At 36.2% G+C, this 23077-nt stretch overlaps 1 protein-coding gene across 4 annotated transcripts in view; it reads right to left on the bottom strand.

Annotated features, from left to right (window-relative positions):
- Positions 1-23077, bottom strand: part of LOC150095386 (lysosomal Pro-X carboxypeptidase) — a 276707-nt gene that overhangs the window by 5787 nt on the left and 247843 nt on the right. For all 4 annotated transcript variants that reach the window (XM_090410434.1, XM_090410436.1, XM_090410433.1 and 1 more), the window contains one exon: positions 11576-11774. In XM_090410434.1, coding sequence (XP_090266560.1) covers positions 11576-11774 — 199 coding nt within the window. The remainder of the gene's footprint in view (positions 1-11575; positions 11775-23077) is intronic.

Here is a 23077-nt window from a genome sequence, read left to right as displayed (position 1 = left end):
TTGAAGTAGAAAAAGCCATCAAAAGCCTGAAATGTGGAAAGGCAGCTGGAGTAGATGATATTCGACCAGAAATGCTCAAATATAGAGGTATAAAAGTCATACAGTGGCTGCAATGCATAGTTCAGAAGGCCTGGACAGATTGGACGAATTCCAGATGATTGGAGTAGAGCTCTCATAGTACCCATATATAAAAAAGGGAAATAAAACTGAATGTGAGAATTACAGAAACATTTCATTACTGAGTGTTCCTGGTAATATATATGCAAGTATACTTGAGAAACGGTTGAGAAGGATTGTGGAAGAGAAGTTTGGTGAAGAACAAGCTGGATTCATATTTACGAATTTAGAGACACAAAACACATGTGTTGAAATGATTATTTTAACTTATTATTAATAAAATAACACTTGACGTTTCGACCCCTGTATTGAGGTCATCATCAGAAAGATACATGTGTATAGGAAACCAAGCTACATGCTCTTGCACTCTATAAAGCTTTTTCTTAGCTTCTAGTGATAAAAAATTAAAAAATAAATAAATAATAATAAAAAAAATATAAATAAATAAAATAAAAAATTAATAAATAAAATAAATAAAAAACTACAATAAACTCTGCTAAAGTCCTCCTGTACAAAGATTCTTCTGGATTTGTACAGTTCAGATTGTTATAATAGTTTTCTTCTGGACTTGTACAGTTCAAATTGCTACTGAATGTTAAGGAGAAAAAAAAAAAAGAAACACTTTACCAAGTCTTGTATTAAGATTTTTGTTTAGCTTGTTCTGGTTGCTATAATGGTTGCAAATGGGTCCTCCACATTCTTGGAATGGTTAGACCATCATTTTTGTTCAGATTTGGATTATGTTTGAGCATTTCACATGCTTCTTTAAATTTCCTCTCGAACCAGGTTTTGGTGCAGTGTAGGGTGTTGGTACCTTTTCAATCAAATCCGTGGTAGTTTGCAGTGCGTGGTCAGAAAGGCCGTTTTTTCCGAAATGGAGGTATTTAATGTGTCGTTTGTGTTCGTCCTTCCTAATTGGGATGTTTCGCCCTGTTTCCCCCTGTGTATGGCTAGGTTACATGTGCATTGTATTTTGTAAACCTCTGGGTGGGCTGGTGTGGAAGAGGATCTTTGGAAGAACTCAATAGCTGTCTAAATTTTGTTGGGGGTTTAAAGGTAGTTTTGATGTTGTATTTGTGTACGATTCAGGCCAAATAGAAGCTATCAGGATTAGATTTTCACTTTAGATAGTTGAGAAATGATGGGAATATAACAAAGAATTTAATGTGTATTTAAGTTTTGTAGATCTGGAAAAGGCATATGTGCCAAGAGAGAAGCTATTACAAACACTACAGTTATATGGTGTTAATGGGGCATTATATCAAGCAATACTTAGTCTTTATTTGAGTTATAAGTCAGCAGTTAGAATTGAAGGAAGTACACGAAGATGGTTTGATGTTAAATCTGGTGTCAGACAGCGATGTACATTATCCCTTCTCTTATTCATTATCTATATGGATCACATTATGAAGGAAATTGGTATTAAACCTGATATCAAAATTGGAGGTGTTAATCTCAGCTCTTTGCTTTATGCGGATGATGTTATACTTCTAAATAAATCCGCTACAAGTCTGCAAGATTCCCTGACTAAATTGAATAACTGTTGTAATAGATATGGTATGAAGGTCAGCATTAAAAAGACAAAGACAATGAAAATAGGCAGAAACTTCGAAAATGTTGTGAATGGAGAACTTATAGAAGAAGTAAAACATTTCAACAACTTAGGCACGATTTTTAGTGAAAATGCAAGTTAAATATGGAAATACACAACAGAATCAACAAAGCTGGTATGGTAGGAAGTTGACTGAATAAATTTATATGGAATAAGAGAGAAAGTAGTCAAAACACTAAATTAGCTGTATACAAGACAGTGTTGAAACCAGTTTTAACTTATGGATCTGAGAGCTGGGTCAGAAGTAAAACATTTGACCAAAGATTAGACATTGCAGATATGAGAGTCCTGAGAAAGATTAGGGGCATGAACAGATGGCATCAATGGCAATATCATATTAAAAACGAGGATATTAGGAAAGAACTTGATATTGTCAGCATCCAGGAATGCATTAGCAGAGCTAATCTCAGGTAGTACGGTCACTTAAGTAGAATGGCAGGGAAAAGATTAGCAAAACAAGTATTCTTTGCCAGGTTGGTAGGAAACAGACCCAGAGGAAGACCAAGATATAGGTGGATTGATACAGTAAAAAGTGCCTTAGAAGACAGAAATATAAGACCTGATAATATTGAAGTCTTGACATTTCACAGGCTGATTTGTGGAAAATTGTAGATAGGAAGTTAGTAATGATGTAAATTTTTCATGTAGTACTATCATATCCTGTACACCCCTTGAGGGTATATATATATCAGGAATTTGATGATGATGATTATTATTATTAAACAAGACCTCATGGAGTCAAAGACTCATCTAGGAGATCCTTTTATCTCACACACATCTAATCATACCGGGTCTTAAACATATTCAAACTCCCTGCAGACACCGCACTCTCAGGCAAGGCATTCCAATCATTCACAACTCTGCACGAAAAAAACCTGCCTCTCACTCCCCTACTCACACCCTCTTTATACAGTTTCCCGGTATGACCTCTGGTTCTCCCCTGATCTCCCACTATTCTCTGTAAAACTTCTCCACCATTGATCCTATAACAACCCCTTACCAACTTGTAGGTCTCTATCATATCTCCCCTCTTCCTTCTCTCCACTAGACTCTGCAAATTACATCTTTTCAATCTTTCCTCATACTCGACATTCCAGAGGTCAGAGACTACCTTAGTCAGTCGCCTTTGGACCCTTTCCAACATCTCTTCATCCTTCTGAAAACCAGGTAACCAAATCTGGGCACAATAGTCCATGTGTGGCCTAATCAAAGCCTTATACAATGGAACAAGAATCTCCCTACTTCTACATGTCAGTGTCCTCCTCATCATTCCCAGAAGTCTTTGTGTTGTCTTCACAATTTTGGCGATGTGTCCCCTAAATTTTAGATCCTTATCCACTATCACTCCCAGATCTCTTATTTCCTCTACTTCCAACAATATATTCTCACCAAGCATAAATTCTGCATCCCATCTTTGTTTTCCAAATTTTAAAACCTTACATTTTGCAACATTGAACTCACATCCCCATTTGCTTGCCCAAGCACTCAATTTATTCAAGTCTTCTTGCAAGACCACAACATCTTCACTACTCTTTATGGTTCGTCCCAACTTTGCATCATCTGCAAACAACTGAATATCTCCATCCAAATCTTCGCCAATATCATTAATATACAAGTTAAATAGTAATGGCCCTAAAACAGATCCCTGAGGCACTCCAGTGACTTTCCTTTTCCTGGATATTGCACCCCCATACACAGCTTGTTGATACCTATCAGATAGCCAGTCTCCAATCCAATGCACTAATCTAATATCCAACCCCATCTGCTCTAGTTTGACTGTCAACTTATCATGAGGTACTCTATCAAAAGCTTTTGCAAAATCCAAGTATATTACTGTGTATCCTTCTCCTCTGTCCAAGGAAGCAGTCACTTTATTGTAATAAGTAAGTAGATTACTAAAACACGACCTCCCTTTAGCAAATCCATGCTGTCCATCAAAGATTATACCATTGTTGTCAACCCAACTCTGGATCCTAGTTTTCACAAGCTTCTCCAACAACTTAACCACAACACCTGACACACAGATAGGCCTATAGTTTGATGCTTGAGTTCGATCACCTCCTTTATGAAGTGGCACAATCTTGCCCTCCTTCCACTCTTTAGGGACTTGACCAAGTGCAAGACTCGTATTAAAAAAATATGTCAAGGCAGGTGTCAACTCTCTGGCACATTCCTTCAGAATACGCAGTGATATATTATCAAGTCCCACAGCCTTATTTACATCTAGTTTACTCAACTCCCCAAACACCTCTTGCTCACTTACAGTCAGTCTCTCCTCCCCATCATCAACTGCTCTTAATCTCTCCATGAAGTCACATTCACAAGATTGAAAGATCTTTATGAACTGCTCATTAAGTATCTCCACCACACATTCTGCAACAGCTGTCTTTATACCATTTCCTCCAATCAATGTCATCCTTCCATAATCATTCTTTCTTTTGCTGGCTACATATCAAAAGAACTCCCTAGGATTCTTTTTAGCTTCATTAGCTAACTGCTGTTCATACCTCTCTTTAGCTACTCTCACCAACCAAGTCACTCTCCTTGCCTGGTCTTTGTAGAACTCATGAAATTGGTTACTTCCACTTCTCTTATGCTGCCTCCACAATGCCCTTTTTCTCTGTATTGCATGCTTAATCTCTTTATTCATCCATCTCACACCTAACTTATTTAACCTTCTCACCCGTGGTATACATTTAGACATTGCATCCACTAAATATTTTTTGAAAATCCCCCAAGCTGCATTGATCTCTTTTCCAGCTAACTCCTCATTCCATGCTACACCTGCAAGCTGTCTCCTGAGCTCTTCATAATCACCCCCCTTGTAGTTCCACATATACCCTTTTTTCACAGGGGTCCTTGCACTGCTGGCAACCACCCAAGTAATCACCTCATGGTCTCTTTCACCAATTGGTGGATGATTTGATACCTCATTGATAATTACATCCTCCGATGAGATGACCAAATCCAAGACCCTTAATCCTCTTGTGCCCTCTGTTACATACTGTCTGAGGTAGTTATCCCTCAAAAACTCAAGAAACTCATTTTCTTTACTTCCAGTTGCTATCTCTTCATTCCAGTCTATATTGCCATAATTAAAATCACCCATAATAATCACCCTTTTCTTATTTGCTTGGCTTATTTGACTATACATTTCACTATCACCACCATCCACATTACCAGGTCTATAACAACATCCCACCAAGTATTTGATTCTATTCACCTCTATCTCACACCATACTGCCTCAAAACCACTGGCCCCATTTCCCTCTTGCATCTCTACCTTGTATGGACATAACTCTTTCTCTATCATCAATAGCACTCCCCCTCCCTTTTTACCCCTTCTATCCTCACGAAACACATCATACCTTTCCATCTCTATTCCTGTCAGGATGTCATCCTCATCTAACCATGTCTCACTTATTCCGACAATCTCTGGGTGCACAGACGCAATTAGTGCAACCATTTCATCTGCCTTGTTTCTTATACTTCTAGCATTGGTATACAAACACAACAACTCATTTCTGGATCTACAGCTAGTTCCACTGATACCACTCACTCGATGTGATCTCTCCATGCTGGACTGGGGCCATTTCCTTTTCTGCTTCTTCATTTTAGAACCCTTTGCAATTCCATCTGTTTCCTTTTGATCCCTGATCATCCCATTACTTTCCTGCCTACACATTCTCTCACCTCCTCTTGGAGCATCCACCTCTCTCACGCTGTGTATCCCTGTCCACCCTGAGCCTCGCCTTTTCCCTGCTCCTCTTGCACACCCATTCTCTCATTTTCTATACTCATACCATTCACTTTCACATTCATTTCCACTCCTTCAATCTCTCCTGTCTTACTCTCCTGCTCTTCCACATTCTTTCTGTACAACAGCTACGAGGCCTGCTGCTTATATTCTTTTCTTATGAATCTCTTGCTTGATAAGATTATACATCCATTTGAGTCATACCCTATTTATTTTTCAAACTCTCGGGACATATCTGATACCACATCATTTAAATGATTCCCATGCCCTGTCAATATTCTTCCCATCCAGCAATTGATACTATTGCAGTGAACTCAGTATACTCCTCAGTTGGCCATAATTTCCTGCTTTGTAGTTCAGTATGTAACCTTTTCTGAATGAAACACTCATAAACTTAGCCACTTCAAGTGAGTACCACATGATCTCTATCAACCAGAGGCAGAATAGTTAAGTCTTTAAATCAAACAACACGACACTATAATCAAATCTAACAGTCTTTGATCTCAAGTTCCTTCTGTCACAAGCTGGTTAAGGAAGTTGTCCCTCAAAACAACTCAATAAGTTCAGTTTCATTCTTCTCATGAGATTTTACTGCTACCCAATCAATCACCATCAAATTCCTAATATGTACCCTTTACTAACTTACTTACACCATTACTAACTTCTGATCAACAATTTTCCTCCAAATTAGTGTTATCTGTCAAGACTCTGATATTATATTTCTGCCTTATAAGATGATTTTTATTGTATCAATCCATATACATCTGGGCCAGAAGATCTGGGTCTTTTTCCTGTCAACCTGGCAGAGAACACTTGTTTCACTAATCCCTATTCCAATCTGTTTAAGTGAGCATACCACCTGAGATTAGCTCTACTAACACATTCCTGAATGCTAACAATGGCAAGTTCTTTCCTAATATGCTCATTTTTAATGTGTTACTGCCATTGATGTCTATTCACTCCATTAATCTTTCTCCAAATTCTCAGATCAATGGTCTCTAATCTTTGATCAAGTGTTTTATTCCTAACCCAGCTCTTGGATCCATAACTTAAAATTAGTTTGAACACCATGTTGTATACAGCAAATTTAGTGTTTTGACTAATTTCTCTCTTATTTCATATAAATTTATTCAGTCGACTTCCTACCATATCAATTTTATTGAATCTGTTGTCTATTTCCATATTTAGTTTACCATTTTCACTAAAAATCATGCCTAAGTAGCTGAAATGTTTTACTTGTTCTATAGGTTCTCCATTCACAATGCAGTTGATATTTTCAATGCTTCTACCAATTTTCATTGTCTCTGTCTTTTAATTACTGATTTCATACCAAATTTATTACAACAGTTATTCAATTTAGTCGGAGAATCATGCAGACTTGTATTGGATTTATTCAGAAGTCTAACATATCTGAATAAAGTGAAAAACTAAAATTAGCATTACCAATATCAGATAATATCACTTTCCTTCATAATGTGATCCATAAAGATAATGAATAACAGTGGAGATAATGCACTGTCGCAAACTTGATTTTACCTGAAACTATTTTCATGTACCTCCATCAAGTCTAACTGCTGACTTACAGCTTAAATAGAGACTATATATTGCTTAACATAATGTCCCATTTACACCATATAAATGTAACATACGTAAGAGCTTTCCTCTCGACACCATGTCATATGCCTTTCTAGATCAATAAAACTTAAGTACAGATCCTTGTTATTATCTTAAGATTTCTGAACTATTTATCTTAAAGTGAAAATATGGTCCTGACAACCTCTGTTGTCCTGAATCTAGCTTGTTCATCATCAAGCTTCCCTTCCACAATTTTTCTTAGCTGTTTCTCTAGTATATTTGCAGAAATCTTACTAGAAACTCTCAGTAGGGAAATATCTCTGTAATTCTCACATTCAGTTTTATTTCTCTTTTTATAGATGGGTACTTATGAGAGCTCTGTTCCAATCATCTGGAATTCAACCTTTTAACCAGGTCTTCTGAATTATGCAATGCAGCCACTGTAAAACTTTTATACCTCCATATTTGATCATTTCTGGCTGAATTTCATCTACTCCAGTTGTCTTTCCATTTGAGGTTTTTGATGAATTTTTCTACTTCAAGTATGGATATGTATTCCTGACTACATTCCTGTCAGGCATTTTCTACCATCATGCTCACACTGCTTGTTTCATTTAGCAGTCTCTCAAATTAACTACTCCAGACATCTAGAATATTGCTATCTTCAGTTTTCATGTCACCTTTATCATCTCTGATTCCTTTTACAGTACGTTTTCCTCCATTTTTAAGCTTTTTTCAATAGCCTCCAGAATATTTTGCCACCTTTCTGATATTTATTTTTATGTTCTTACCAAAGTCTTTCAAGGACTTTGGTTTAGCTAGTTTTACACAGTGCTTTGCTTTCTTACCTTTTTCTCTGTATACTCTAAGAGCACAAGCTGACTTAGTTGTCAGGAACTTTTGATATACTTTCTCCTTTTCCTTCACCACCCTTTGACTTCCTGAGTACACCATGGAGTTCTGATTTTTCTATCCTTGCAGACAACCTCACCACATGCCTCTCTGGATGAATCAATGATTTCTTCAGGATTTGTCATTGAATTCTCCAAGGTTTGCTTCTTGTTTTCAAATTCTTTCATTTTTTTCTTCAATGATGTTTGTGGATTTCAGTCTACAGTTCACCTCCGAAAGCTGCTCAACCTTGATTTGTTTTAAAACTTTCTAACACACTCTTCATTTCAATATGAAATCCAATTTTATCCTGCTCAAAAATAAATAGTGATTACTTTATATTTCAAATCCACTGTATACTCTTGTGTCCTGAACCAGTGGGGAAACATTACTATCAACTACAACAGAGTCAATGAGACTTTTCTTATTTCTTGCATCTTCTCTTCATGTGAATTTTCACATTTTTATGTTGGAACATGGTGTTACTAATAACTAATATATGTCCTGAACAGAAATCCAGCAGGCATTTAACATTATTATTAGCTTTTGCACTTTTCTTCAAATTATCCCAAGACATTTTTATGTCTGGTATTCATTTCCTAATCTGCTGTTTAGATCTCTGACAAAGACCAACTTTTCCTATTTCACTGAGTGCTGCATTCTCTAATGCCTCAAAAAATTCTTCCATTTCTTACTTGCTAGAACTGTCTGTAGGACCAAAAGCACAATAAGTTTCATTGTCCAGTTCCCCATTGTGATATTTGCCTACATCACTCTACTTGATATTGCCTGCCATTCAAGAAGATTATTTAGCATTGAATACTATAGCTGCTCCCTCTTTTCCCTGATTGTTATTGCTTGAACATAACATTTTGTATTTGTTGCTAAGAAAGATCTTACTTATTTTTGTCTTCTTTGTTTCAGTCACACCTGTTATGTCAATCTGGTACTTATCCAATTCTTCTACTAGTTTCATTTCTTTTCCATTGATGCTTCTTATGTTGATAGTACCAATCTTGAACTCTGATGATTTTGAGTTGGTACGGGCTTATGTTTCAGTAGCTGACTTTTCACTGTTTGCACTGGTTTCTTGACAAAAGCAATGGCCACCTTATTTAACCTGGCGATGCCCCAGCTGGCATGAAATTCTGCCATGCTGTACCCACATTTTATATTGTAGTTTAAGCCAATAAGAATACAATTTGGTCAGTTAAATTCCAAATTGCTAGCCCAGCCTCACTTGTTCAGTATACAGACAGATATCTAACAGGGTGCACCACGAGCAAGTGAGGACAGGACATTAGGTCAGGAGCCCCATCAGTTCTCTGTATTCTTTAAAAGGTTAAGTGGAGGTCCCCTCCCAGTTATACAGCTTTGACCCTTAAGCATCCACTATCCAATCAAATTTTGGATAATTAAAGTCCCCATTATGGTTACTCTTTTTGCACCCATCATCTTTACTTGGTGAAGCATTTCTTCATCATTAGCAACCAATTCACCAAGTCTGTAACAGCACTCCACTATGTAATTGATCTTGTTAGATTCCTCCTCACACCAGATGTCATCAAGCTTCGTGCTACATGAAAAACTCTATTACACTCATATTTCTTAACACTAACTGGATTCAAGTCATCCAATATCAGTAGCAGCACACCTCCTCCTCTCCTATCCTCTCTATCCTTCCTGAAAATACTGTACCCATTACACTTGATACCAGTTAGTATGTCTGATTCTCATAGCCAAGTCCCACCAATGCCTACCTACAATTGGAGGTCCCAACACACTGACCAAGGCAAAGGCAACAAACTACCTGCATGTTCTTTTGTATATTCTTGTCTGTAGTCTATATGACACAGTTGGACAACTTGCAGATCTCTGTTCTTCTCTAGTGTCATATATGCAGGTATCTTTGCACACATTTGATGGGTATGAACTGGAAGAACACAAAGTCGAATTCATTCTCTCCTCATAATCATTTATATAATAATGCTCATTCCCATCATTAACATAGTTACATAACATTGTTGCTCTCGCAGACATATTCCCAACCATTCTTCCCATTATAATTTAGTTTTCCTGACTCTGTGTTAGGTCTCATACCAGTTATTAGTTTTTCAAGATTTCTGATACAAAAACGCATTCAAGTGTAGGCTGTCCCTCTTATACAAGTCCAATCATCCCTTAAACAAATTTGCATCCATTCCTTCTACACAGCCTATGCATCAAATAATTTGATGTTACAGCCCTTCTTAATTCAATTTTATTGTATCGAGGTAATATTTTACGATTTTCACTATATCACTCTTTATTCTTCCAACAAACCCTTTCATATCCTCTCTCATACTGAACTTATCACTAGTTAAGTTGTTAGTACCTATTACAATCTCATTTACTTTTCTTTTCTGTTTTTCAATTGCATGTGCTATATTTTTAATTTTTGCTCTGGGAAAACTCGAAGTTATAACCTGCTAATCAACAGCATATTCTATGATAGTCACCATACCAAATAATATCCTTTTTACAATCAACATTACTTAACTGATTTTCATTACTTACTAACTTACCTGATTCCATGCCTTGTTGTTTCTTATTTTGTTTCTAATTTTTTCCCTTCCCTATGTTCATTTAACACTGCTCAACTTTCTGCAATTCCCAGGTAGTCCATTTAATAGTCTGCTTTAACTTTGCTATTTTGGAGGTCAATTCATTTTCAATAACCTCAACGATTATGATATGATTAGGATTGGAAAGAGTTATGAATGGAATTTATATTTCAGTAATATAAGCTGAAAATTATGTTCAGATCATGAACTATAGAATAAAATTAAGGTCTTTGTAATGTAGTTGGTCACTGTACTTTTCATACAGAAAAGACTTAAGTTAGTTTGTCATGACCTGATGCAACTTTATGTGGGCTTTTTCAACCAAAGGTGAGTTAGCCAATCTCACAAGAAGACAGGCAAGACTCTCTCTCAGAAACTCAATTTACAAACAAAAATACTATTAAGTGGGTGGCACATGGGTGGTATGCAAGTAGTGTAGACCAATGATTCTTAAACTGGGTCATGACACCTCTGGGGTTCGTGAAAAGATTCTGGGGATTGCAGCAAACATTGATAAAAGCGAGTACATTAAATATTTATTATAGAACTATTTAAATTATTATACACTAGCCTTTCATTCTACATTTGTTTAGTTTAATGTGTAGAAATAAACATTACGCATGATTATAGGAACAGAATTTCAATATGCATTCATATAATTAAGATAAACTAACAGTTTCCACTGGTTTTCTCAATTTGTAAACTATAAAAATTTTATATAATATAAAGTTTTTAGATTTTATAAATGGATGTGCGCATTTTTTGCAATAAATATGTCATTTATTTTTATTTCTCATTTTATTTAACTGTTCTAAAACTGACACTAGAATATTAAAAAAAAAACTACCAGGAATTGCTAATAACTTTGTCATGGTTACGAATAAAAGCTTAAGAATCTGTGGTGTAGGAGGAGGATTATATGGTACAGAAAGTCCTAACATGATGAGTCCTTGGAAATATCACATAATAAAATGCAAGCATTCTTTTCTTTTAAGTTATTTAAATAGCTTTCATACAAACCTTAACTTTGTACTGCCAAATCCACTTTTTAATAATTTTTTTTTCCAAGATTCGTGCTTTAGTTACAAATGGGGGATCTGCAGGATTTGGTGATCGAAGATCCAAGTGGTGGGCAGCATCAGGGATCTGTATAGCTATGAGTGAATGAGATAAAGATTTCAAGACACCTCCAGATGACCATGGATCAAGCATTCCATTACTGTAAGAAAAGGCTAACTTTAATTCTGCTTAAAATTTGTGCATTGTTTTAATGCTTAATTTCTTTCAGTGCATTTAGCAAAAAAAAAAAAAAAAATCACTAAATTTAGCTGCCAAATCACATCATCTACTTGACATTAGGGTTACAAAATTGTGTGATGAGTGTGAATAACTGTGTGAATATTGCAATTTTGTGAATGCAGTAGTTTTGAAATACAGCAAGTGTAAAAATTAGGAACTGCAAAGAATTCCAGCCCACAACATAGCACTGCTAATGCACGAAGATGAAGGTAATAAGTGATGTGGGCTATTAAAAAAAAACAAAAGATAAGTATTAGTAGTAAGGAAAGATAATGTGTTTATTTCATTGCCAATACTGTTTTTTAAGTTGGCTCAACTCAAATTGATGATTTTTTTTTTGTATGACTGTGTGGTATTTTGTTAGGATTTTATTGTCTCAGTATTGTATCCAACTCTACTGGCCACATTCAACTTAAGAACTGTCAGTTTTAGTACCTCACCAAGCCATTTAAAGACTGTTATTTGTAGTATAGTTGATGATTTTGTAGCATTTTATGCATGCATCCCATTCTTAAATTTGTGGTCAGTGCAGGATGGGATCTGTGCATATTTTGTAATAAATATGTCATCATCATCAAATTCCTGCCATGTACCCTCAAGGGGTGTACAGGATATGATAGTACTACATGAAAAAATTACATCATTACTAACTTCCTATCTACAATTTTCCTCCAAATCAGTCTGTTACTTGTCAAGACTCCAACATTATCAAATCTTATATTTCTATCGTCTAAGGCACTTTGTACCGTATCAATCCACCTATATCTTGGTCTTCCTCTGGGTCGTTTTCCTGCCAACCTGGCAAAGAACACATGTTTTGCTAATCTTTCCTCTCCCATTCTATTTAAGTGACCATACCACCTGAGATTAGCTCTGTTAACGTATTCCTGGATGCTGACAATGCCAAGTTCTTTCCTAATATCCTCATTTTTAATATGATATTGCCATTGATGCCATCTGTTCATGCCCCTAATCTTTCTCAGGACTCTCATATCTGCAGTCTCTAGTCTTTGGTCAAGTGTTTTACTTCTGACCCAGCTCTCAGATCCATAAGTTAAAACTGGTTTGAACACTGTCTTGTATACAGTTAATTTAGTGTTACGACTAATTTCTCTCTTATTCCATATAAATTTCTTCAACTGACTTCCCACCATACCAGCCTTGCTGATTCTCTTGTCTATTTCTATATTTAATTTACCATCTTCACTAAAAATCGTGCCTAAGTAGCTGAAATGTTTTACTTGTTCCGCAGGTTCTCCATTCACAACACAGTTGACATTTTCAATGATTCTGCCTATTTTCATTGTCTTTGTCTTTTTATTGCTGACCTTCATACCATATCTATTACAACAGTTATGAAATTTAGTAAGAGAATCTTCCAGACTTGTAGCGGATTTATTTAGAAGTATAACATCATCCGCATAAAGCAAAGAGCTGACATTCACATCTCCAATTTTGATATCATGATACCACTTTCCTTCATAATGTGATCCATATAGATAATGAATAACAGAGGGGATAATGTACATCCTTGTCTCACACCAGATTTAACATTAAACCACCTTCCTGTACTTCCTTCAATTCTAACTGCTGAATTACAACTCAAATAAAGACTAAGTATTGTTTGATATAATGCCCCATTGACGCTATATAATATAATGCCCCATTGACACCATATAACTGCAGCGTATTAAATAGCTTCTCTCTTGGCACCTTGTCATATGCCTTTTCCAAATCGACAAAACTCAAATGCAGATCTTTGTTATATTCCCATGCTTTCTCCACTATTTGTCGTAAAGTGAAGATCTGATCCTGACAGCCTCTATTTGGCCTGAATCCAGCTTGTTCTTCACCCAGCTTTTCTTCCACAATTCTTCTCAACCGTTTCTCAAGTGTACTTGCATAGATCTTGCCAGGAACACTCAGTAGGGAAATACCTCTAATTCTCACATTCAGCTTTATTTCCCTTTTTATATATGGGCACTATGAGAGCTCTACTCCAATCTTCAGGAATTTGTTCCTCTATCCAGGCTTTCTGAACTATGCAGTGCAGCCACTGTAAGACTTTTATACCACCATACTTCAGACATTTCTGGTCGAATATCATCTACTCCTGTTGCCTTTCCACATTTCAAGCCTTTGACAGCTTTTTCTACCTCAAGTATGGATATGTATTCCTGACTGCATGCCTGGTCAGTGTTTTTTTACCACTGTGCTGTCATCACTGCTTGTTTCATTTAGCAGTTTTTCAAAGTAATTACTCCATACTTCAAGGATATCTTTTTCCCCTGATTTCATGTCACCTTTATCATCTCTAACTCCTTTTACAGCACTCTTTCCTCCATTCCTAAGCTTCTTCAACAACCTCCAGAATTTTTTGCCACCTTCTTGATATTTATTTTCTATATTCTTGCCAAAGTCCTCCCATGACTTTTGTTTAGCTAGTTTTACACAGTGTTTCGCTTTCTTACATTTGTCTCTGTATTCTCTAAGAGCAAAAGCTGACTTATTTGCCAGGAACTTTTGATATGCTTTCTTCTTTTCTTTCACTGCCTCTTTAACTTCCTGTGTCCACCAGGGAGTTCTGATTTTTTTATCCTTGCAGACAACCTCACCACATGCCTCTCTGGTAGAATCAGTCAATGTTTTCTTCAGAGTTTGCCACTGAATCTCCAAGGTTTGATTCCTGTTCTCAAACTCTTTCATTTTTTTTTCAATAATCTTTCTGTATTTTAGTCTACAGTTCACATCTGAGAGCTGCTCAACTTTTATTCGCTTTAAAACTTTCTTACATGTTATTCTTTTCAATATGAAATTCAATTTTATCCTGCTCAAGACTAAATAGTGATCACTTTCAATTTCAAATCCTCTGTACACTCTGGTGTCCTGCACCACGGAGAAAACATCACCATCAACAATAACATAGTCAATGAGACTTTTCTTATTCCTTGCCTCTTCTCTCCATGTGAATTTGTGCACATTTTTATGTTGGAACATGGTGTTAGTAATAACCAGTCCATGTCCTGAGCAGAAATCCAACAGATATTTGCCATTATTATTTGCTTTGCTCTTCTCTCCAAATTTTCCCAAAATATTTTTGTATGTTTCACAATCATTTCCTACTCTGCTATTTAGATCCCCAACAAGGACCAACTTTTCCTTTTTCATTGTGTCAGTTGCTTTTTCTAAAGCCTCAAAAAATTCCTCCACTTCTACCTTAGTAGAGCCTTCTTTGGGACCATAGGCACAAATAAGTCTCATTGTCCAGTTCCCCATTCTCATATTTGCCCACATTACTCTACTTGAGACTGACTGCCATTCAAAAAGATTAGCCTCGATTTTGTGTTGAATACTATGGCTACTCCTTCTTTTCCTTGATTGTCATTGCCCTGAATATAACATTTTGTATTTATTGCTCAGAAAGATCTCACCAGTTTTGGTCTTTTTTGTTTCAGTCACCCCTCTTATGTCAATCTGGTACTTATATAATTCCTCAGCTATCTCCATTTCTTTGCCATTCCGGCTTCTTACATTGATAGTACCGATCTTTAACTCTGGTGATGTTGAGTTGGGGTTTGTTTTCAGATTTGTTCCAGTAGCCGACTTTTCGCTGTTCGCCCTGGTTCCCTGGCGAAAACAACGGGGGCCTTGTTTAACCGGGCGACGCCCCACCCGGCATGAAATTTTGTCATATTGTACCATCATTTTTTATTTTGGTTTAACCAATAAGAATACAATTTGGTCGGCTAAATCCCAAATTGCCAGCCCATCCTCGTTCATTCAGTATCAAAATAGATGCCCAACAGGGTGCACCACGAGAAGGTGAGGATTGGACATTAGGTCAGAAGCCCTGGTCGGTTCTCTACATTTCTTTAAAGGCTATGTGGAGGTCTCCTCTCAGTTATACAGCTTTGACCCTTAAGTACCCCTAATAAATATGTTGGTTATTTCTATAATAAACCAGTACTACCAGTAACACATTTCATGTGCAGGAAATGTTGGCAGTAGGAGAGGCTGGGAGGAATAAGAATTTCGATCTTGGGAATTAGCAGCAGCAAAGTGTTTTGGAAACAGGTGAAATTCAATTTTCACCAGCTGTATGTTGGAGGGTGGAGAGAATATTAAAGACGTGGATATAATTTTAACCCTGGACAGTGTGACAGATGGATATGGTTTGTCTGATGGCCATGATCATGTGTGTGAATGTAAATTGAAAGCAGGATCTGTGGAGAGAAAAATAGAACTGCTGGGAAAGGAGACGGAAGGAATAAAGATTGAGTTGAGAAGGGTGAATAAAGATATTAGGAGTATGGGGAAGCGTGGACACTTCAGAAAATTGAAAGTGCAAATGCAAAGCATCAAAGAGCGAGAGAGAGAGAGGAAACTGTAGAAAGTCAAGAAAATGTGGAAGCAATGAATAAAGAGATGAGAGGAAGGGAGTGAAAGAGAGTTTAGAAGCTGTAGGAGTCAGGGATGCCAGTGAGAGAAGGATGAATGAATCTGTTTGGAGTGTGTGTGTCATGTATGGAGATTTGATGATTCAGGGTGTATAGAGTAGAGTGCCAGAGGAATGCTTCCAGTGGAATGATAGAAAGTGTGGCAATTGCAGTGAAGAGGGGTGAAAACGTAGAGGAGATGATAGTAATGGATGGGACAAATGACCCAAGAGGTATCTATATCTTGAATCATGTAGCATGACATTTGAAGTTAATTTTAGGGAGAAAGCAGCAGAAATGTGTTGAGGAAAGATGAAAGCCATGTTGCACATGTATGATAATATGAAGTGGAGCAGAAGAGCAATGATAACAAATGAGATGATAGCAAGAATGTGCAGGAAAAGAAGTCTGGAATATTAATAAATAGCATAAAACAGATTTAATTTACATATATTAATAGCATAAAATTTTCACCATAGTATCAAGCGCATCTTCAGTATGACTTTTAAATTAATAAAAGAACAGAAACAGGTATATTTAACAATTCATGCACAGACTGCACATACACAATGTGGAGTGTCAGTCTAATTACATTAAGATTCTAGTAAAAATAACTAACATTTAATAATAAAAAATTATACACACAGACACTAGATATATATAATTAAATTTAAGTTCATTCTGGAATTTGTGAAGAAGAACTATTTCCCATAAGAGGGATAATTTAAGTCATTGTTTCTATTTGGATTCAGTCTATATATTGAGGACTCATCTCACAACTTTCTTTGTGTAAACATTCCAATAGATTATTTTTATTGCAAACCTTAATTTTCTTCCAAAGATCTCAGTGTCTGGTAGTGACAGCATGCTCTAGCTCATGGAACTTAACACTGTCTAAAATGTTCATGATGCATGGCTGCAGGTCTACCTGTTTGGCCAAAATACGATAATCCACACCAGCAAAGAATTTGATACACTCTATATTACCTTGAAAGAAATTAAGGGGATAAAATCCCTTGTTGTTTTATAGCCAGTAAGCGAAACTCAAGATCGAGAAATATGATCTATGAGTTTCATGCCGAAAAACTATTGGCAAAACCAAGCATAAGTGACCACTTGGTAGTACAACACCAAGGCAACTCAAAGCAAAGTGGAGCAAGCTCCCTCACTATTCTTGATATTCTCTCATAATGTAAAACACAGCTCCTAGGAGATGTAATACTGTCATTACATTATGAGGAGAGGTCACTACCCAGACCGGTTTCAACCTTTTTTGAGGTCTCATCAGTGAGTAGGTAGACCTGGAAGATATCAAAGCTTAGTGAAAAGAACTTACATACCTTCACTATACGAATGCCATAAAGGTGTGCTTATATTTTATAACTAAGATGAAAAACCATATGGCTAGTTTTCTGGCAACCTTAATAGAAATTAAGGGGATAAAATCCCTTGTTGTTTTATAGCCAGTAAGCGAAACTCAAGATCGAGAACTACGATCTATGAGTTTCATATTTCTATTAAGGTTGCCCAAAAACTAGCCGTTTGGCTTTTCATCTATATTATCTTGTTGAAAGTTTATTTTTCACTTGATTAGACTATAATAAATTTAGTTTAATCCTTTATCCAAGTGTGAGCAAACAAAGTTTGCGCCTGAAAGTATCTTCAGGACTGGGGTAAGGTGGTACAACCCCAGGCAACTCGTTGCAAAGGTGGAGCAAGCTAACATCACTCCTATCTCAGTATCTCCCATAATGCAAAACACATTTCCTTGCGGATACGTATAATGTTATGCATTAAGGGATGGGCCACTGTATGTAGTCATTCAGATACACAGTTATTGTGAGTTTCAACCTAGTCTTTAGGAACTAGTGAGTTGAAGACACTATCAGATTAGTAACAATAAAAATTGCAACAAAACTTCTCCCGTAACATTTAGATAGTGCTATACAACATGGTAATCCATAGAAAACAAGTGAAGCAAAGTCTATGATAATATTATATATTACGGTAGTATAATTTTTAGAAGTTTTGGTTTCTTAGCACACAGTGTTTTTTCCTTTTTTGGTCAAGAATTGGACACAGTTTATGGAGCATCATGTTAGATATTAAGAAACTACTATGTTCAGCCATTTTGTTAATTCCATGGAAGTCTAGTGATAATATAAAAGAATCAAATGCCAGATTATGTACCTAGGATCTAATTAATGCCCTTGTCATTGCATGATATGTAAGTATTAACTTACATATCACATGTTATTTAGAAAAGGCATTTCAGACAATACAGCATCCACCATTTCTTTAATTACCTAATAAAATTTAAAATAAATCTAGAAAGTTTTTCATTATCATGAAGCTAAAGTTCATTCCTACTTTTCCCATATCTTTTGTCACCAAAAGTCTCTCAAATTACAGTACCATCATTTTCACTTGCATGAATTAACTAATTTAGTGATGTTTTACTTTGCTAAACCACTGGTTGAGACACTTTAGTATGCTTCTTTACTGTTGGTGTCAGTAAGTAAACAGCCAGATTAATCTTAGGAATAGATTTGCACAAGAGGAAGATTTGTTTGATGTTTGTGCCACACACACAGGTTGACACACGAATAGAGAGAGATAGCACTGAGTTGCATGTTGTCAAAATTTCATCCATGCAGTTTTTTTTTTTTTTTTTCTGTTAGGCCCATACACGAGATGTTGGTTGATCAAACTATAGTACGTTAGTACCATGTATAGGTAGTGGGATGAGAAAGAAGGTACTTGTTCACATTTGATTTGAATTTGACTGCATATTGTATTCCTTGGGGAACACAACACGAGGAAGACTGTTCCATAGTATAACAGTTGCAGGGATGAAGGAGGAGAAGAAACTTGTTCTGTGGGTTTCAAAGTGCACTGTGAAGGGATGTTGAGCAGCAGCTGCAATGTTTATCCGAAATAGCAGTTGGGATAAACATTTTCCATGGAAATATTTATAGAATACGCATAGTGCAGAGACCAATCATCTGTGTGAAAGTGGGTGGGAGTGAGTTGGTAAGAGATGGGTCATTAATAAGTCTGATTGCTCTCCTCTGTATTGAGTCGAGCATTTTGAGGGAGCTTTTGGGGGCCCACTCATATGTTAGAGCAGTATTCAATAGCTGGCGGATTTGTGATTTCTATAAGGTTAACAGCTGTTAAGGGGTGAAGTAACATCTCGAGCGAAAGAGAAATCCTATAAGCCCTTCCCTTAATGCATAACACATCTGCAAGGAGATGTGTTTTTCATTATGGAGATACTGAGATAGGAATGATAGTAGCTTGCTTCACCTTTGCAAGGAGTCCTGGTGTTGCACCACCTTACCCCAGTCCTGAAGATACTTTCAGGTGCAAACTTTGTTTGCTCACACTTGGAAAAAGGATTAAACTAAATTTATTATATTCTAACCAAGTGAAAAATAAACTTTCAAAAGTCCCCACAGAAGGTTCTACTAAGGTAGAAGTGGAGGAATTTTTTGAGGCTTTAGAGAAAGCAACAGACACAATTAAAAAGGAAAAGTTGGTTCTTTCTAAGGGATCTAAATAGCAAAGTAGGAAATGATTGTCAGACATAAAAATATCTTGGGAAAATTTGGAGAAGAGAGCAAAGCTAATAATAATGGCAAATACCTGTTCAATTTCTGCTTGGGACAAGGACTGCTTATTACTAACACAATGTTTTAACATAAAAATGTGCACAAATTCACATCAAGAGTCTCATCAAATTCTCTTCAAATTCACATTTGAAATAAATGTGAAGAAAAGTCTCATCAACTATGTTGTTGTTGATAGTGATGTTTCCTCCCTGGTGCAGGACACCAGAGTGTACAGAGGATTTGAAACTGGAAGTGAGCACCATTTAGTCTCGAGCAGGATAAAATTGAATCTCATATTGAAAACATGTAAGAGAGTTTTAAAGCGAATAAAAGTTGAACAGCTCACAGATGTAAACTGTAAACTAAAATGCACATCCATTACCGAAGAAAAAATGAAAAAAATGAAAGTTTGAGAACAGGAACTAAACCTTGGAGATTCAGTGGCAAGCCTGGAAGAAAACATTGATCGATTCAGTCAGAGAGGCATACAGTGAGGTTGTCTGTAAGGACAGAAAAATCAGAACTCCATGGTGGACACCGGAAGTTAAAGAGGCAATGAAGGAAAAGAAGAAAGCATATCAAAACTTCCTGGCAAATAAGTCAATTTAGAGAATACAGAGATAAATGTAAGAAAGCTAAACATGTAAAATTAGCTAAACAAAAATCATCAGAAGACTTTGGTAAGAACATAGAAAATAAATATCAAGAAGGTGCCAAAATATTCTGAAGGTTGCTGAAGAAGCTCAGAAATGGAGGAGTGTAAAAGGAGTTAGAGATGATAAAGGTGACATGAAAACAGCGGAAAAAGATATCCTTGAAGTATGGGGTAATTACTTCGAAAAATTGCTAAATGAAACAATCGGTGACAGCACAGTGGTAAAAAACACTGACCAGGCATGCAGTCAGGAATACATATCCATACTTGAAGTAGCAAAAGCCATCAAAGGCTTGAAATGTGGAAAGGCAGCAGGAGTAAATGATGTTCGACCAGAAATGCTGAAGTATGGTGGTATAAGAATCTTACAGTGGCTGCACTGCATAGTTCAGAAATCCTAGAGAGAGGGACGAATTCCCAATGACTGGAGTAGAGCTCTCATAGTACCCATATATAAAAAGGGAAATGAAACTGAATGTGAGAATTACAGAGGTATTTCCCTACTGAGTGTTCCTGGCAAGATCTGTGCAAGTATACTTGAGAAGGATTGTGGAATAGAAGCCTGGTAAAGAAAAAGCTGGATTCAGGCAATATAGAGGCTGTCAGGATTGGATTTTCACTTTTCAACAAATAGTCGAGAAATCAAGGGAATATAACAAAGATCTAATTTTTACAGTTGCAGATCTGGAAAAGGCATATGACGAAGTGCCAAGAGAGAAGCTATTCAAAATGCTACAGTTATATGGTGTCAATGGGATATTATATCAAGCAATACTTAGTCTTTATTTGAGTTGTAAGTCAGCAGTTAGAATTGAAGGAAGTACAGGAAGATGGTTTAATGTTAAATCTGGTGTGAGACAAGGATGTACATTATCCCCTCTGTTATTCATTATCTATATGGATCACATTATGAAGGAAAGTGGTATTAAACCTGATGTCAAAACTGGAGATGTTAATCTCAGCGCTTTACTTTATGCGGATAATGTTATACTTCTAAACAAATCCACTACAAGTTTGCAAGATTCACTAACTAAATTGAATAACTATCGTAATAGATATGGTATGGAGATCAGCAATAACAAGACAAAGACAAGGAAAATAGGCAGAGGCACTGAAAATATCAACTGTTGTGAATGGAGAACCTATAAAAACAAGTAAAATATTTCAGATATTTAGGCATGATTTTTAGTGAAGATGGTAAATTAAATATGGAAATAGACAACAGAATCAACAGAGCCGGTATGGTAGGAAGTCAAGTGAATAAATTTATATGGAATAAGAGAGAAAGTAGTCAAAACACTAAATTAGCTGTATACAAGACAGTGTTTATACCAATTTTAACTTATGGATCTGAGAGCTGGGTTAGAAGTAAAACACTTGACCAAAGACTAGAGACCACAGATATGAGAGTCCCAAGGAAGATTAGGGGCATGAACAGATGGCATCAATGGTAATATTATATTAAAAACGAGGATATTAGGAAAGAACTTGATATTGTCAGCATCCAGGAATGCATTAGCAGAGCTAATCTCAGGTGGTATGGTCACTTAAACAGAATAGGAGAGGAAAGATTAGCAAAACAAATGTTTTCTACCAGGTTGGCAGGAAAAAGACACAGAGGAAGACCAAGATATAGATGGATTGATACAGTAAAAAGTGCTTTAGAAGATAGAAATATAAGATCTGATAATGTTGGAGTCTTGACAGGTAACGGATTGATTTGGAAGAAAATTGTAGACAGGAAGTTAGTAATGATGTAAGTTTTTCATTTTGTTCTATCATATCCTGTACACCTCTTGAGGGTACATATCAGGAATTTGATGATGAAATAAATTGAATAGCCACTAATAAATTTAGAATGAAAATCCTGCCTATGAAAATAGGCAGGAAAAGTATCAGCTGCATTGCAAATTTCCTGAAAACATTTCTACTATTCAAGCCCAATTTTTAATGAAGATGGCAAATACAGAAATAGACAATATGGACAGAGAGAGAGATAAGAGAATGAATAAAGTTGGTATTGGTGGGGAGTCGTCTAAATAAATTTTTATTAAATAAAAGAGAAATTAGTCAATACACTAAACTAGTACAATGCCAAACAGTATTCAATCCAATTCTCACTTGTGAATCTGAGAGTTGGGTTAGAAGTAAAGCAGTTGATCAGACTAGAGACTACAGATAGTTCTCAGAGAAATTAGGGAAATAAACAGATTGCATCGATGGTAAAATATGAATATGTAGGATATTAGGAAGAAAAGAACTTGACATTGTTAGCATTTAAAAATAAGCAGAGCTAATCTAAGGTGGTATGGTCTCTTAAAGAAAATGGTACAGCCTAGTCAAAAAAGTGTTTGGTACTAGGATGGCAGGAGAAAGATCTATAGAAAGACAAGATCTAGGTGGGGTGATGCAGTTAGATGTGCCTTAGAAGACCTAAATATAAGATAACAAATATTATAATTCTGACAGATGATATTAATTTGAGGTGGGGGGGCAAGAACTGTCAACAGGAAATTAA

This window comes from Typopeltis vanoorti, chromosome 20 (genome assembly GCF_054136105.1).
Source record: "Typopeltis vanoorti isolate ZY-2024b chromosome 20, IOZ_Tvanoo_1.0, whole genome shotgun sequence".
Lineage (NCBI taxonomy): Eukaryota > Metazoa > Arthropoda > Arachnida > Uropygi > Thelyphonidae > Typopeltis > Typopeltis vanoorti.
The sequence above is the reverse complement of the archived record's forward strand: the minus strand, read 5'-3'. Positions and strand labels throughout refer to the sequence as shown.